This window comes from Haliotis rubra, unplaced genomic scaffold (genome assembly GCF_003918875.1).
Source record: "Haliotis rubra isolate DU_JTF1 unplaced genomic scaffold, ASM391887v1 Scf310, whole genome shotgun sequence".
In the NCBI taxonomy this organism is placed as follows: domain Eukaryota; kingdom Metazoa; phylum Mollusca; class Gastropoda; order Lepetellida; family Haliotidae; genus Haliotis; species Haliotis rubra.
Genome location: NW_025766981.1, coordinates 113,943 through 131,688, shown reverse-complemented (window position 1 = coordinate 131,688; position 17,746 = coordinate 113,943). Strand labels below are relative to the sequence as shown.

The 17,746-nt window shown below is 38.4% G+C and overlaps 2 protein-coding genes across 2 annotated transcripts in view; one reads left to right on the top strand and one right to left on the bottom strand.

Moving 5' to 3' along the window:
• Window positions 1-75: 75 nt before the first annotated feature.
• LOC124283160 (ubiquitin thioesterase OTUB1-like) lies at window positions 76-16,451 on the bottom strand. The gene is made up of 8 exons (XM_046719187.1): window positions 16,330-16,451; window positions 15,333-15,385; window positions 12,589-12,687; window positions 6,600-6,718; window positions 3,870-3,954; window positions 2,700-2,803; window positions 1,285-1,375; window positions 76-820 (listed from the first exon to the last, which is right to left on the bottom strand). Exons 1-8 carry the CDS (start codon window positions 16,376-16,378, stop codon window positions 623-625), a joined length of 798 nt encoding a protein of 265 aa, XP_046575143.1. The 5' UTR covers window positions 16,379-16,451; the 3' UTR covers window positions 76-622.
• A 3-nt stretch (window positions 16,452-16,454) lies between these two features.
• LOC124283205 (adenylate cyclase type 10-like) overlaps window positions 16,455-17,746 on the top strand; it is a 43,361-nt gene continuing 42,069 nt past the window's right edge. The window contains 2 exon segments of the mRNA XM_046719236.1: window positions 16,455-16,577; window positions 16,961-17,140. Of these exon segments, the coding sequence (XP_046575192.1) occupies window positions 16,544-16,577; window positions 16,961-17,140 (214 nt within the window). The 5' untranslated portion in view covers window positions 16,455-16,543.

Sequence of the window (17,746 nt, the reverse complement as noted above, 5' to 3'; positions counted from 1 at the left end):
CACTGTCTCTGTTTACAGAAAAGCAGTGCTGGACAGTAGGATATTGTTCCTGTGTAACAGAAAAGCAGACAGAGATGAAAATCTCACAACTGATTTATTAAGGCCTTAAATATACATTCAACATTTAAACTTAGAGATGTCTCTGCCAACTAAACAGGGACTGTTTGATTATACAATGTTTCTTACCCAGTACAAACAGACAATATATTAGTGGTACCCGATTTGGTAGACCAAACTTCCCAATTTAACACAGAATAATAATTATCATGTCTTAACTTCATCTAAAGTTCATGGCAAACATTTCCACTCACCTCTAGACCATAGATGAGCAACAGAAGGAAGAATTCGTCACAGACTCTTGTATGATAAGGACCAGTTCAGCAAATGATACAACAGTTGCCACATTTATTCCAGCCATTTGTACATAAATAATAGAGCAATAGTTAACTTCTAAAACAAAATGTTTATCCGATAATATGTTATAAACATTTTGTTGTCATTACACAAGGTTGTCTTGAAAATATATCCTGTGACACCAGATGATTTTCAGTCAGGTTTCAGTCGACTGAGAACTGACACCGGGTAAATCTCACAGAGTCCAATCCTTCCATGCATCTCAACATTAGGGGTACAAGATATCGTAATGTCCTGGTCGATATAGCAGATGTATGGAAGGCCTGCTGCCTTCTGGGAAATCATGATGATTGCAAGTTGGTCCCTCGTTGCGATCCATGTACTCGACCCTGACCCCAACTCCAAGGGCAGAGGTCAAGGCTATGATATGGATATGGTCACTTTCCTTTCCCATTGGTTCCACTTCCTGTAAAACAAACAATCAGTTTTTCAAACATGAACGAAGGAGTAAATTTATTATTTGATTAAGTGAGACAGATTTCTGACTTTGCGAAAAGTGACATTTTCACTGCAGTGACAGAAATTTGATTTGATTTCACTTGATTGGCAAAAGTCATTTCCTGTATTTATGCATGAAATATCCTCTGTCTATTTTTCGCTCAGGCTAACTAATTACTGCTGAACATGGGCCTGAAAGTGACATAGTCTGACCATACAATGCCTTAAGTGACTAGCATAATTTACTGGGCTGGCTATTGATATACATCATTCAAAATATCAATCAATAATTATCTCAATATTTATGTGGGACAAAACAATATTTACTGTAATACACATCATTATGATTATTTGCATATCATGGTCTCTTGCTGTTTCGTGGAAAGTGTGAAATATTTCCTAATAATTTTTAGAAAGAAAAAGATATCCTACCTGGCCGCAGAATTCTTTCACAGTTCGGCCACCTTCAATGAAGTTGATAAAGAAGTCACTTTCCTTCTGAAGATGCCCTGACACCAGTAGCCTGAATCACAACATGACATGTGAATCACTGTACACACTGTCACATAGCAACAGTCTGGATTACAGCATGACATGTGAATCACTGTACACACTGTCACATAGCAACAGCCTGGATTACAGCGTAACATGTGAATCACTGTACACACTGTCACATTGCAACAGCCTGGATTACACAATGGCATGTGAATCAGTGTACACACTGTCACATAGCAACAGTCTGGATTACAGCGTAACATGTGAATCACTGTACACACTGTCACATTGCAACAGCCTGGATTACAGCATGACATGTGAATCACTGTACACACTGTCACATAGCAACAGCCTGGATTACAACATGACATGTGAATCACTGTACACACTGTCACATAGCAACAGTCTGGATTACAGCATGACATGTGAATCACTGTACACACTGTCACATAGCAACAGTCTGGATTACAACATGACATGTGAATCACTGTACACACTGTCACATAGCAACAGCCTGGATTACAGCGTAACATGTGAATCACTGTACACACTGTCACATTGCAACAACTTTGATCACAGCATGACATGTGAATCAGTGTACACACAGACAGTCACATAGCATGAGCCTAGATTACAACATGACATGTGAATCAGTGTACACACAGACAGTCACATAGCAACAGCCTAAATTACACTTTTATCCTGATAACGGTGTAACAATCTATATCGAAACGTTGCTCTATGCAAAAAAAAGAAGTTGTCATCCATAAAGTTCTATGCTTCATTTTTGACTCGCCAACTTCTAGAATGGCAATCAAAACAATTAGTGAGTGAGTATGGTTTTACGCCGCTTTTGGCAATATTACAGCAATATCACGGCAGGGGACACCAGAAATGTCAAAACAATTAACCTTGATTACAGCATGACATGTGAATCGGTGTACATGAAGAGTCACATTGCACAGCCTGAATCACAGCATGACATGTGAATCAATGTACACACACAAACAGTCACACAGCACAGCCTGAATCACAGCATGACATGTACATGAATCACATGTACAGCCTGAATCACAGCATCACAATGTCACACACAAGCACAGCACAGCCTGAATCACAGCATGACATGTGAATCAGTGTACATGAAGAGTCACATTGCACAGCCTGAATCACAGCATGACATGTGAATCAATGTCCACACATAAGGACACATAGCACAGCCTGAATCACAGCATGACATGTGAATCACTGAATCACAGCATGACATGTGAATCAGTGTACACACAGTCAGTCACATAGCAACAGCCAGATCTGACAATTGAATTATTGCAACCCAAGATGAAGTGGATTACCTTAAATATACAACAAAGTAGTCTGACAGACCCTGGTCATTGAAGGAGGTCGCAAGTTCAGGTAGTGGACATTTGCTCTCTACCTGTGTTATGATGTCCATAAACTGAAACAGAAGTGTGCATATTGCCATGACTACAACATACAACAATAAAGTGCTGTGTCTTTCATAAGAGTATCTAACAAACTTAGGTAAATGTATGGTGTGCAGGTATGTCTGATATATGCATGATGTGTCTGACAGTTATGTAGGTATATGTGTGATGAGCAGGTATGTCTGATATATGCATGACGTGTCTGATAGTAATGCCTGGTATATGTATGGTGTGCAGGTATGTCTGATATATGCATGATGTGTCTGACAGTTATGTAGGTATATGTGTGATGAGCAGGTATGTTTGATATATGCATGATGTCTCTGATAGTAATGCCTGGTATATGTATGGTGTGCAGGTATGTCTGATATATGCATGATGTGTCTGACAGTTATGTAGGTACATGATGTATATGTATGAGCAGGTATGCATGATGTCTCTGGTAATGCCTGGTATATGTATGGTGTGCAGGTATGTCTGATATATGCATGATGTGTCTGACAGTTATGCCTGGTATATGTATGATGTGCAGGTATGTCTGATATATGCATGATGTGTCTGACAGTTATGTAGGTATATGTATGATGTGTCTGACAGTATGTCTGATATGTGCATATGCATGATGTGTCTGACAGTTATGTAGGTATATGTATAATGATGTGTCTGACAGTTATGTCTGGTATACGTATGATGTGCAGGTATGTCTGATATGTGCATGATGTGTCTGACAGTAATGCCTGGTATATGTATGATGTGTCTGACAGTTATGCCTGGTATATGTATGATGTGTCTGACAATGTCTGGTATATGTATGATGTGTCTGACAGTTATGAAGGTATATGTATTTGTGTGCAGGGCGTGTCTGACAGGACCATAATGACTTACAAACTATAAGTGCATCACAGAGACAATCATGAAGACATGATTTATGAAATGACAAGAATATCAGAAATGGGCATGGAAAATTGCAGTTCTGTGTTTCACATATCAGTTCTAGATCAACAGTGACTTAGCTCCTTCAGTTGGTGATTATTCTAAACACTGCTCTGATCAAGTAAACGTCTAAAACAAACTTACTGTTTCATGAAAATCTTCAATGGTAAATTGTGGAAAGCCCAGAGTGACTAATTCGTCTTTACTCTTGCTAGCTATCTCCTTGAACCTGAAAATTGACAGCAATAATATTCATCATGGCCATGTAATGGTGTAATGCTGACGTCACTATTGACATCATACAGACATCATTGTGGCCACCGTGTCTGTATGTAGCCATCAAAGTCTACTCTTGTTGATATAGTCCTAGGCCAAATGTTAGAAAAGTCCATATCTTTTAGGATCTCTCAGCAGCAGTAAAAGCGTTATCCAGTAATTGGTATGACAACTCCCACCCTCCAGAGATTCTTGTCAATGTGGAACTAGACACAGAATGTATCAGGTTGCTGAAAACAAACAAGGATTACCCTGCTGTTGAAACAGTGTCCACATGTTCATAGACCAACTGCATGAGTATTAACCGCATGGTTTAATGGACGGTGACAAGCACTGATGTTCAACATGATCAGGATATGCAGTATGGGTGATAAGGCCTGGTGTATCATATTACCTGATAATGATGTTATCTCTACATTTGGCCTAGGAGTATGATATGGTGTGTTGCAGAAACCTGAGCTTGTAACACAAAAAAACTGGCATCAAGTTACATATTGGTCACCGACAGGGTCTTAGCACTATGCGACAAAGGTCTATACCCAGTCACAATAAATGACTTGAACCAGTTTTTCGTTTTACAAACCGCCATATAGCGGGCATATTGCTGAGTGTGACATAAAACTAAACTCACTCGCTATACAAGCCCCTGTGGTTGCAGTCACAGTCTACTATTGTTAATATTGTGTGGACATGTTGTCGTGGAAGTCTACCATTCATAACATTGTTATAAGGTTAACTCTATACTCAGAATAGATGAGAGAGGCTGGAGGAACTAAATCCTTATGCAATAGAGGTAGCATTTTTATGAGACCACAATGATAACTATGCTATGCATACCCTACGTCTACCATATCATTGCCAATATTAATCAGAGGGACAGGCAGGATCTGTCATTTAGGACTCAGTGACGATTTCCAGCAGTGAGTGAGTGAGTTTAGTTTTACGCCGCACTCAGCAATATTCCAGCTATATGATGGTCTGTAAATAATCGAGTCTGGACCAGACAATCCAGTGATCAACAGCATGAGCATTGATCTGCGCAATTGGGAACCAATGACATGTGTCACTGTCAACCAAGTCAGTGAGCCCGACCACCCAATCCCGTTAGTCGCCACTTACGACAAGCATGGGTTGCTGAAGACCTATTCTACCCCGATCTTCACGGGTTCCAGCAGTGAAGTCAGAATATATCCATATATACAAATATGAATTATTCCCATTTATTTATTTATACCTAATTAAAATAACCTTGCATTATTTTTCATCAATACCTCGCGATCATCTCTCGGCCACTTCATAAATAATGAGGACAAACTCACATTTAACAGTGTTCTCGAATGGTGTTTCAAAGGAACAGGACATTGGGTCCTGTAAGTTTCATATGTCTGTCTGACCCATTGAAAATTCTAGGACCCATAAATATCTACATAATTTAACATGAAATATGAAATTATAAACAAACATAAGACAATAATATATTGTTACTTATCAAAGCAAAACTGACATTGAATCAATAACACACCTCTTTTACGAATGTACAAAAGTTAGTCATACCTGGAAAGAGCTAGAAGAATGGATCGAGGAGAAAAATGGCAAAATACGCAACTGAGTTTGAGTGAGGTGGGTACACTTTATTTGGTTACTCAAAGAAAAATTAGGATACCCAATTGAAATGAACACACCTCTTTTACGAATGTACAAAAGTTAGCCATATCTGGAGAGAATTTGAAGAATGGATCGAGGAGAAAACAGGAATAAACTAGATTTTACCAAACTACATATCCTATTTGGCTATTATGAACAGCAAAATGATGTTGTTAATCTGATTATAAATACAACTAAATTCAACATTTTTAAATGCAAACTTTCGAAACTACCACCGCATTTCCAACATATCAAAAGAGATGTAATCAGTTCATATCATAAAGTTAGATATATCTCATCCTTAACTTGTGATTACACCAAATTCATGAAATACTGGTCAATATGTCATTGCCTATTTACCTGAACAATACATCTCCTGTAAAAGCCATAACTATCAGCTGCTGAATTGTTATACCCATTTTGATTTGATACTATGTGTATTGAACTATGAACTATCCATTTATTGTAAAACATGTACCAGTGAAAAGAAATAAAGTTATAAAAAAATTATTATTTATGTCTTATAGGATATTTATATAGCACACATATCCACACAACTAGTACATGCTCAAGGCGCTGGAGTCTTCCCTTGATCAACGGATGTCTTTTCTTTTCTTTTTTGGCATTGTTTAAACCAACTCAACTCCGTGGGGAGTATTCAACTCATGCAGCCTGTTGAGCGCAGTGACTTATCACATAGACTCATCCTCACAAGGTAAATGGATGCATAATGCCAAATTTCCTGTTTTTCCTTCACAATATCAAATTTTGGTACATCTGACATCACTTCCTATTGCATGATGTGACTCTTGTAACCTCTTAGGTGACTTACGACACAATTCCAGTTCTGATGTTGCATGCAACGACAACTCCAGTAGCTATGCAGTAAACACAGTACAATATATTAAGGTGTGATTTCTTCATCATACCTTTGCTAAATAACAAGGGACCCACCTTGGCATGTCTGTATCGTCTGCAAGAAGCTTCTCCAGGTAGGAAAAACCAAATGCCCGGAAAAAGCAGTTTCCATCCCCTCGAGTCTTTCTCACCTTTTTGTACCTTGACCGCAAATCCTGCATTAATAATAACACACAAGAGTCAGTTCAGCCCAGTCTAAAACTATATTAAAAATTACATCCTTCTCAACAAAAATTGCGTTTGAAACAATGTGAGTTAGTGAGTGAGTGAGTTAGTTCTGTTTTACGCCACTCTCCAATATTCCAGCTATGTGGCGTCGGTCTCTAAATAATCAAGTCTGGACCAGACAATCCAGTGATCAACATCATAAGCATCAATCTATGCAGTTAGTAAACCATGACATGTGTTGTGTCAACCAAATCAGCTAGCCTGACCACCCGATCCCGTTAGCTGCCTCTTCCGTGAGTGAGTGAGTGAGTGAGTGAGTGAGTGAGTGAGTGAGTGAGTGAGTGAGTGAGTGAGTGAGTGAGTGAGTGAGTGAGTGAGTGAGTGAGTGAGTGATCAACACCACTTTGAACAATATTCCAGTAATGAGCTACATTATGGCATGGCAGCATAAATTCAGAAGGGACCTAAAGTAATGCAGTCTCAGATGTTTGCCACTTTGCACATGAATGGTGTTGACAAACCTGGCAACACAATCAGGGTGAACTAACATTCAAACCATCATTAGGAGGTTTCTTTCCAAAGGGACACAACTCTGCATAGCAAGCCTTAGACAACCGGGCACAATGTTTGCAAATATTGAATGAGTGAGTGAGTGAATTTAGTTTTATGCCGCTTTTAGCAAAATTCCAGCAATATCAGAGCGGGGAACACCAGAAATGGGCTTCACACATTGTACCCATGTGGGAAATCGAACCAGGGTCTTCGGCGTGAAGTGCGAATGCTTTAACCACTGGGCTATCCCATTGTGCCTAAGTGTAATGAAAAAGAGTGAGTGAGTTTAGTTTTATGCCACTTTTAGCAATATTCCAGCAATATCACGGTGGGGGAACACCAAAAATGGGCTTCACACATTCTACCCATGTGGGAAATCGAGCTCGGGTCTTTTGGCATGACGAGCGAACGCTTTACCCACTAGGCTACCCCACTGCCCCTAAGTGTAATGAAATAAGGACATGTCACAAGGGTTGATAGATATATCAACAATGTAATTGAGTCCAGGAAATAATAACAAACTGCTTCCATGGATACACAGTCTCCTTTAGGGTTTTAACATAAAATCTGTTTTCTTCAGCTAACAATTTTGGATTCCATGTTGCAGAATCTGCTTTCATGCAGCTGGGCTTTTTTTACCACAAAAATGGAATGAATATATTGCTCGGCTATGATCACCTGATGTGACCTATTTCAACGCATTGCGCAGCTAGCTTCATGGTATTCTGATCAACAAATCAGCTAACGTGTCATAAGCATGATCACAATCATCATAAGCTGACTGACTGAGTTTTGGTTTTACAACGCTTTTGGCAATATTCCAGCAACATCACGCTGGGAACACAAGAAAGGGGCTTCACACATTTTACCCATGTGGGGATTCAACCGGGTCTTCGGGGCGAATAACCACTAGGCTACCCTAAGGAATCATAATAAGCAACATTACCTTGATCTCAGAGGGATTTTCGTCATACTTACGCAAATGTTTACACTTTCCAGAGGTACATTTAGTCAATATTGACTGAGGATAACAAGATTTCCACATGACAAAAACAATTTTTAAGGCCTTTAACTGGCAATTAGAAGTGATTCATATAAAAGTTATGAATATCAACTTGACAATAAATTTGTCAACTTGTCAACACTGATGTCTGACTCCCATATCACAATACATACTGTACATACAATTACAGGTTATACTGATATAAAAAGATGTGACTACATGTATTAACAGGAATTGTGGAAGAACCATGATGCAGATTCTCCAATATTTCCTGATTGACTATAAACAGCAGAATCTGCAAAGCGCTAGGCCTGGGACGATACACTATGTCACAACACAATACATATCACGATATTTTACCTGCGATACGATACGTATCACGATACATACACCTTGAAAGAATGACACAGTATTAAGATTAAAATAATTTATTTCAAGGTATTTGTGTATAATAATAAAACTATTATCATAAACAAACAAGTAACTCTATCATATATACTTGCATATTTTCTCTAAATAAGTACTTTAACATGTTTAAGATAACACTGTTTTGAAAAACTTGTGTATATCGTTTTGTATCGATACACCAGTCGACGATACGATCGCCGTATCAAACTTAAATGTATCATGATGTATCGGTGCATCAGTGAATCGTCCAGCCCTACAAAGCCAATAAACTTATATATTTCTCCCCTATAATATCCCATCTCTGCTGTCTGAGACTTAAAGACAAATGATTCAGGGATGCTATTCACCAGCAGAAAGAGAGCAAATATGAACCTATAAAATAAAACAATGTATCAGGATACGAATCACATCGACCCATATTAATGGGATATGTATCGCATTGCTGCCCTATCGTATCGTTACACCTCGTCATAATTATCACAATTATGTTATACAGCAGTATGTTCAGGGATATGTCTAAAACAGTCATGTATCAAGTTTCTTATTTAATATTAACATTTTGAGATGCCCCCTCAGTCACTAGCATCTAGATTATCAATCATCACTGAGACATTTATGATAGCAATGATGAAATGAATAACTCAGTAAGCTTACCAAGTTTACCAGGTTGCTAATTCCAGATCTAAATGTTAACACAACAGAGCTCCAGATAAGATTTAGCTCATGTGGGTACTGTACCCACTGTATTTTTTTGGAGTGGGTATTATGAATGTTGAGTGGGTATTTCTTTTTCTGTTACCCACTGCTTTCAAATATGTGCGTATTTCAGTCATTTTACTCACCTAAGTACATGCCATTGAGTAAGTTTACTAAGCAGGTATGTTCTGCCTTATGTCATACCTAATCAAAACCAACTTAAATATAATGGAAATGATTTCATCAAAAATCACTCATCCTATACTGACAGCACAACACTTGTCCTATACTAACACAGTAACAGTACAACTTGATAGCAATCGATCATTACGGAAGCAATTTTTATAAATATATTCTGTGCGCATTTGTTTTAAACTCTCTGCGTATCTAACATTTTAAATGCGTAATTGGTACGCAACAATTATTTTTCAATGAGTAATTCTATGCGTATTTTACCCGGATACGCAGCTTATCTGGGCCTCTGACACAATATTAATAAAACATCATATCTGTGTGCATAGTCTGTCTCACAGTCCCTGAACCATATTAGTTACCTACAGCCTAGCCCTCCCTGCAATGCTAAATGAAGTAAGTCGAGACTGACCGCCCTGGGGCTCCTTTCCAATTTAAATGGGTTTATTTGTTACAATCGTCTATCGTCTTCGTCTCTGGCCTACAATATCCCAACTTTAATCTCAAATTTAAAAAGAAATGATTCAGGGATATGTTTCATCTGTAAAGAAAAACCTTATGGAACATTGGTATTGTAATTTGTATCAAGATACCAATTGTATTAAACCCATATCATTGGGATACATATCATTTCATAACCCCCCAATAAAATCACCTCTCTGTTTAAAACCAACAATCCATCTAAAAACACACTTACTAATGTTGGGAATCGGAAAACAAATCCACTATCGATTATCGGAGGATTGTGGTGAACGATTATCGATTATAATCGAAATATATACATTTTTAATGAAATCACCAATTTGAAGGGTTTTTCCCCAGATTTTTTTCTAATAAATGTTCCTTATACAGTCCGTTTGAGTCAGAAACGGACCGATGAATTGCAAATTTTATCATTGTACAAAATTGCCACATAAATATAAATAGTACACATGTTTATCATTTACTAATACCCAACAGCTTTCTTATATTTGAACATTTTCCGGACTCCACCAAAAAAGTTGTTTAAGAAACTATCAGCATTAAAAACTCAAAAGTTGTTATATCTGTCGCGGCGGGGTGAAACCGCAGAAACGGAACAACCAGTCATGGCCGGGGACATCTCAAAATCTATTCTGGGAGACCTGTCGGTTCCTCGTCCGTCGTAGTGTCATAGTCACGACTTAAAGGGATGACAAGTGGTGCCACAGTTGCCTGTTGTAAGCCATCCCGAGACCAGTAACCTTGTTCAATGACGTTAGCTACCTTGTTGACACAGTTTTGCCAAGTTTCAGTCGTGATTTTGTTAAGGGATTCCTTAACCAAAACCTCTACGTCACGTAATCTAAAAGTTGTGTTTGATCTGGCAACATCTCCTTTGACAATACCCCATATCATTTCAATGGGGTTAAGGTCACAGTGATAGGGTGGAAGTCGCAGAATATCGTGCCCCTTACTTTTTATGTAACTGTCAACTTTGCAGAAAGGTTCACCTTTGTGGGGTTTTATGATCTCATATAGCTGAGGCCTCGTTGCCTTTGAAGGCTGTGCGATCTGAAATTTGTCGACCCACGTTATCATATCACCTTTTCGACTGTTCGATGTCGGGGCTTTACTGTCGGGGTCCTGCACGCTGTGGTATGGGGCATTGTCCATTACGATAAAAGACTTCTCTGGTAGAGCTGGTACCAACTTGTTTTTAACCCAATCGAGGAAAACCGCACCATTCATCTCGGAATGGTAGTCTCTGTTATCTGTGGACTTTGCCCTGAATACCAAGTCGCAGCCTGGGAGAAAGCCTTTACTGGAGCAACCAGCATGGAGAATGATTAGTCTCTCTCCTTTCCCTAGAGGCAGCTTTCTACGTGACCCCTTATCACCCCCATCGGGTACCAACTGACTGCTGGCAGTGTGCGAGGCATTGACCCAGGTCTTGTCCAAGTACACTGGCTCGAACCCTTCCTCGCGCTTCTTCTTTATAACCCTGAGAAAATTATTTCTCAAGCGAACGATATCAGGGCGTTCACAGAGTACTGACCTATTCTCTCCCTTCTTTTAAGTTTTAACGATACCCGAAAGAGTGTAAGAGTCGCCAGAGTGTGTACTTTGATACTCTGAGGTTGTGTTCTTGCTTCAAATGCTTTTTAAAATTTTCAGCGACATGTATTTGTTTTCAGAATAGAGCTTGTTGATAGACTGCCTTACAAGGTTCTTTTGAAAGTTGTCCAAATGTTTTAATTTGTGTGATTTTGACACGACCCCTACCTGCTTCACATCACCCTCACAATGTTTGTGTTCCAGAACATTTGTCAGTACCCTTGCTGATACTCCTAAAGCTTTTGCTGCCCGCTTACGGAATGTATTAATGGCATAAAATGGTTTGCCCCTTTCGGCTTCAGCACGGAAAAAATCGTACACTTTAATCATAAACTGTTTCACGTCAGCATTCAACTTCATTTTTCATCAGGCATGTGTATCCCGTGCACGACGAGATAGTGGCTGTTCGTTTCTGCGGTTTCACCCCGCCGCGACAGATAACAACTTTTGCGTTTTCAATGATGATAGTTTCTGAAACAACTTTTTTGGTGGAGTCCGGAAAATTTTCAAATATAAGAAAGCTGTTGGGTATTAGTAAATGATAAACATGTGTACTATTTATATTTATGTGGCAATTTTGTACAATGATAAAATTTGCAATTCATCGGTCCGTTTCTGACTCAAACGGACTGTAACTAATACTGTCATGCAATGAATGCATGCATGCAAGAAAGACGCTGGAATTGTAATTAAACAATAAAAGTAGTTACAATTTTACAATGCGCATAGCTTTAAGCTGTTGAGCGCATGTTTGTTTGTGAATATTCGTCAAATTTCATCGCTAGTTTACTTCATTCAAGTGTGTTAAACTAAAACAACAAAATTCCAATTAATCGAAAATATGGCTTTTTACAATCGATAATCATTTTTAATCCTTCTTTCGATCGATTTTCAATTATTTCCGATCATCTGGACACCACTAACACTTACATCCAACTTCTTGCGGTAAACCGCATCTTCTTTGGCATACTCTTCGATAAGTTCCTCCACACTCAGCTGTCTACTGACCAGCGACTGACTGTCTGTGATCTGCACACACACAATACAAATGATAGACCAATGTTAAAAGGCAAATGTTATCTAGAACCAGAAAATAGTTGCGCTACGACTGTTCACAAAATAATTCAGACATACATTTATTCATCGTATCCCAATTGCATAGATCAACGCTCATGCTGTTGATCACTGGATTGTCTGGTACAGACTCGATTATTTACAGATCGCCACCATATAGCTGGTATACGGCTGAGTGCTGTGTTAAACAACAAACCAACCAATCAACAAACATAAAAGTGGTTTTTAGTGAATTTTATAGTCCGTTTGGCTCAAAAGCGGACCTATGAATTGCAATCTAACTCGAACACTAATAAAAATAAAATACTCAATGAAAGGCTGATCATAATCGAAACATCATACCTACTCTGTGATTTATTTGCAGAATTTTTGTCCCAAAATTAAAAAAGTTGTTTAACAAACTATCATTAAAATATTGACACAGTTCACTGTTTGTTATGAGGGAGGAGTGCAGAGAAAGGGACAGCCAGGTGTTCGAGGAGCACGTTCACAGACAAAGTTATTTATTCATTAACCTGTGCTGTGCCGTCTCCATCCATTCTCGAACACCTGGCTGTCCCTCGTAACAAACAGTGAACTGTGTCAATATTTTAATGATAGTTTGTTAAACAACTTTTTTATTTTGGGGACAAAAATTCTGCAAATAAATCACAGAGTAGGTATGATGTTTCGATTATGATCAGCGTTTCATTGAGTATTTTATTTTATTAGTTTTCGAGTTAGATTGCAATTCATCGGTCCGCTTTTGAGCCAAACGGACTATAGTCAGTGAGTTATTTGTATTTGTGATGCCCCATCTTATCATGCTCATTGGTCACTGAGTTTATACTGCTCATCAACATTGGAAAGTAATATATGTTGTTCACTGGTCTCGAGGGGGACATGGGCTGATGTACCCTGGATGTTTGTTTATTTTCCTGAGCCCTGAGGGGAACATAAAGAAACATCAAGGGTACATCAACCCATGGGCCCCAAGGGACCAGTGAACAACATATTTATCTTAACGAACACCTCAATGGCAATTTGGAACTGTTTGAAGCATGGGTATCGGATCATAGTATAGAGTGCCAGACGACAAGACAACAAGAAAAACAAATGTAGAGTTATCTGCCTTCCATCGATTTGCATTCGCAAAACATCGGTAATTTCCGTATATCATAAGTGATTCAATGTTATTTGACATAAAGAATTATAACTATGAAGTACCAAATGAGTTCGGCATTCCCAGCGGGGTACACAGAAAATGTTACTCGCTTGATAAGCAGTGTACATTGAAAATACTAGAAGAGCGCTCAGCCAATCGGAAAACGACATTTATGTGTGAGGCAAGATAATATATGTTATACACAACATTGATGTTTTTGTGATTGAAATAGCAAGAATGTAGGAGGTCTACATATCCAGATGACTGAAACATGATATCAAATATTCGCAATGTTAATCATGCAACTGGTAACACTGAAATGGTAACTCTATTAATTGTGTATATTTTGAATGTGTTCAGTAAAGTGAGTGAGCATGGTGAGTGGGTTTAGTTTTACACCACTTTTAGCAATATTCAAGCAATATCACCCCACAGTGCATGGGGTACAGATATGGGCTTCATACATTGTGCCCATATGGGGAATCAAACCCGGGTCTTCGGCGTGACAAGTGAACACCTTAACCACTAGGATACCCCACTGCCCTATGTTCAGTAAAAGCAGGAGCTGATATAATAAAATACAACATTCGTTGTTCAGCCTTCAGTAATCTTGTTAACAGTTTCACACACAATATTCCTTCCCATCAAGGCATTAAACTTCTTTCCCATTGATCTTGTGGGTATCTTGTAACAGCATCACAACCGATTAAGAGAGAAAATGTACAGATGGTTGTTCTTCACTGTGTATTTTACCACACCTGTTTGTTTTCAATGTCTGACTGTTGTTTAACGCTACTCACAGTAATATTCCACTATATGAAGGCTATCTATACATAATTAAGTCCAGTGATTGACATCATGAGCATCGACAAAATACCATGAAATGCATCAAACAAGTCAGCAAGTCTGAACACCCAACAAAATTAGTCGCCACTTATGACAAGCATTGGCTGCTGAAGACCAATTCTAACCCAGATCTTCACAGGTCACAATACCAAACTCTGTTTAGAAAAAAAATATGCCTAGCATAACCATGATAACGCAATGAAATTGAAATTGTGGGTCACCCTTACGATATGTTCTAGTAAAGTACTGTCAAGGTTAAATACAGAAGTGAATAGGAATCAGTCATCCATAATGACTTGTGTTACAGTATCATACAGACATTGGTCATTCAAGATAACAAGGAACTATGTCCGATGGAAATCAGATTTCCATTCACTGTCTATATGGTATTATCTTCATACTTTTTTTTAGAAAAAGTACTGTTCAGTATATTTACTAAACCCTCAAAACAACCACCATTTGAGTTTGTCAGACAGCAATGGAAAAAGGCAGAAAATTGAGAAACAGATCCGACATAAATGGCATACATTAATCATGTTACCATATTTCATGTTCTCAATAAAATATATCAAAGATGTAACTGATGTTTCCAAGCAATCAAATGTCTTACCTCTTTTTCAATATTTCTTTGTTGTGCCAGTGTTTCTTCATCATAATTTTTATCTGGAAATATCGCAGACGCCAATATATTTAATGATTCATGCCAAGGAAACAGAAAGGTATAACCAATATGGTGAAAGGACAATAATCTCATAGCTATTAGTATCACCGAAACATGAGTAAGACTGTTCGTGTAAAGATGATTTGAACAACAACGAACATTATTTCATGAAAATCACAGCATGTAAGCTTGCTTAGTTGGAAAGTTTTGAAGAGTTTGTCACAGTAATGAATCTACACACAAAGTATTCAGTTCAATTACCTGTTTCCGACTTGGCTGCTGGAGTGTGACACAGTAGCTAATGCAGTCAACATGTGGTAAACTTGAACACTTTATGTTTACAGATGTATAACTTTTGACAATCTGTTTATAAACATGATAAAACTGAAGTGTAGGGCTGCTACATATCTTAGCAGAAAGTTAGAAGGCATACATCCTGGTTACTTAAAAAAATATCAGATTTTGATAGCAGAGCAGTACTTACTGCGATTGCGCAGCTACGAAATGATGTCTGATTGAAAAGCGATGCTTAACCCTCAGATTCACTAAGCGGTGTTGCAGCTTGATTAGATATGGGGACCCAAAGGCTGGAGACAGTGGTGTATTTATCCCTAATGATAGGCTCGCGAGATCAGTGAAACGTGTGCCACTGACGGAGCCTAATTAGCTTCTTACGATAAAACAGATCCCCCGATTCGATTGATATAATTAACTTAAGTGGGGTGTTTTTTGTCAAAAGCTACGCAGCTACTGAGGTTATGAATATGATCAACTTAAAATGTAATCACGAACGCTGAAACTAAACACTGAAGTTACCAACAATACTAAGCAACGAAAGTGACATCAGATTACGGAAAACAAATATATCGGCTTTAAACTCCCTATTCAATCACTTTGTCAACTGAGACTAGTCGAATACAGACAATATCAAGAAAAACAAATCTACCTGGATCGTACTTGAAACTTCCCTCCGCCATGGTATCAATGTTAGACATGCGTGAAATACTGCTTCCGCTTCCGTAGGGGATTTCCCAGGCGCTTTGTGACGTCACAAGTTGGCAACGGGGTCTGAAGTGTTTGTTGACCCTGAAAGATGGAAATGGCGGTAGCTATGATTTTTAAGTATCTCACCACTTGATCCTCGCACGAAGTTGTCTGTCATGGAGGCGGAAAGCAGTGAAACACAGAGGCGAGGTCAGTTGTTTTGAATTCAAATGTTTATAAAAAAAATAATAAATGAAATCATCTGTATGATATTAGATTCTTATTCTGAATTTCCTTTAATACACCTTAACCGGTACGAGTTGGCAGAGACCATATAATAATCTATTATATGGTCTCTGGAGTTGGTAATCTTTTAGGTGAAATGAATATTTGAAAGAAACATATTAAACGTAAACCGGTTCGATACAGACCGGCAGTATATTTAACACCATCGATCCAATTTGGTAGATCACTGGACGTATTAATATCTAAACCAAACAAAGTATACAAAACGAATTAATTACAACCGTTCTCTCTATATATGTCATAATATAAATGACAATGTGCACTATGCTTGTTTGTTTTTCCCCCAGCAAATTTCACGGATTTAACTCTCACGCTCTTCCGTAAGAAGCACGGCCGTGCGGAGCAAAACCAGAAGGTGCGGGCCCTAACGCCGCACGTGCCAGGCCTGGTCACTTTCGCTGACCATTCCAAAGCCATGCCATGGAGCACAGAGTACCACTCTGTCTTGATGTTTGCCGACATCTCAGGTTGGTTAAATACTCAGAGCTACAGATAACTTTTTGGGTCATTGAGTTATGTACTCGCTTGTGTTCATGAATCTCAATTGGGTATCCTAATTTTCCTTTGAGTAACCAAATATATTGTACCCACCTCAATCCAACTCAATTGGGTATTTTGCCATTTTCCATAAATTTGTATAAAAGTAATATAAAGTTTAAATGTTGTTTTACGTGTTTGTTATTCATATTTGATCTGTAATATGAGAAACGATAAGAAAGACTGCAAGTAGCCAAGTTCACGTGTTGAAATAAAACATCTCAATATACCTGAGTTATTTTATCTTACCACCGGTACGCAAGCTAAAAAGTGACATTTATGTGTGTACGCATGTAAGATCAAATTTAATGAGTATTTATTTAAAACTTCAAGCGTACTTGTACGCAATAGACCTGATAGGAATTGAGTTTTCATATAAATATTTGCGTAAATTACGCAGATAACGCAGCTTATCTGTACCTCTGATAATTTAAATACGGACAAGTTTCTTGTCATTGCCTGAACACTAGATCCCGTTAGTTGCCTTTTACGACAAGCATGGGTTGGTGAAGATCGATTCCTACCTGGATCTTCAC

What these genes read in the sequence shown, in the direction of transcription:
- LOC124283160 (XM_046719187.1), bottom strand. Translation starts at nt 16,378, where the DNA reads ATGTCTAACATTGATACCATGGCGGAGGGAAGTTTCAAGTACGATCCA. An exon ending in AAGTTTCAAGTACGATCCAG is followed by an intron (nt 15,386 to 16,329) that starts GTAGATTTGTTT and finishes CGATATTTCCAG; the next exon opens with ATAAAAATTATGATGAAGAA. An exon ending in GACGATACAGACATGCCAAG is followed by an intron (nt 3,955 to 6,599) that starts GTGGGTCCCTTG and finishes GTCAATTTTCAG; the next exon opens with GTTCAAGGAGATAGCTAGCA.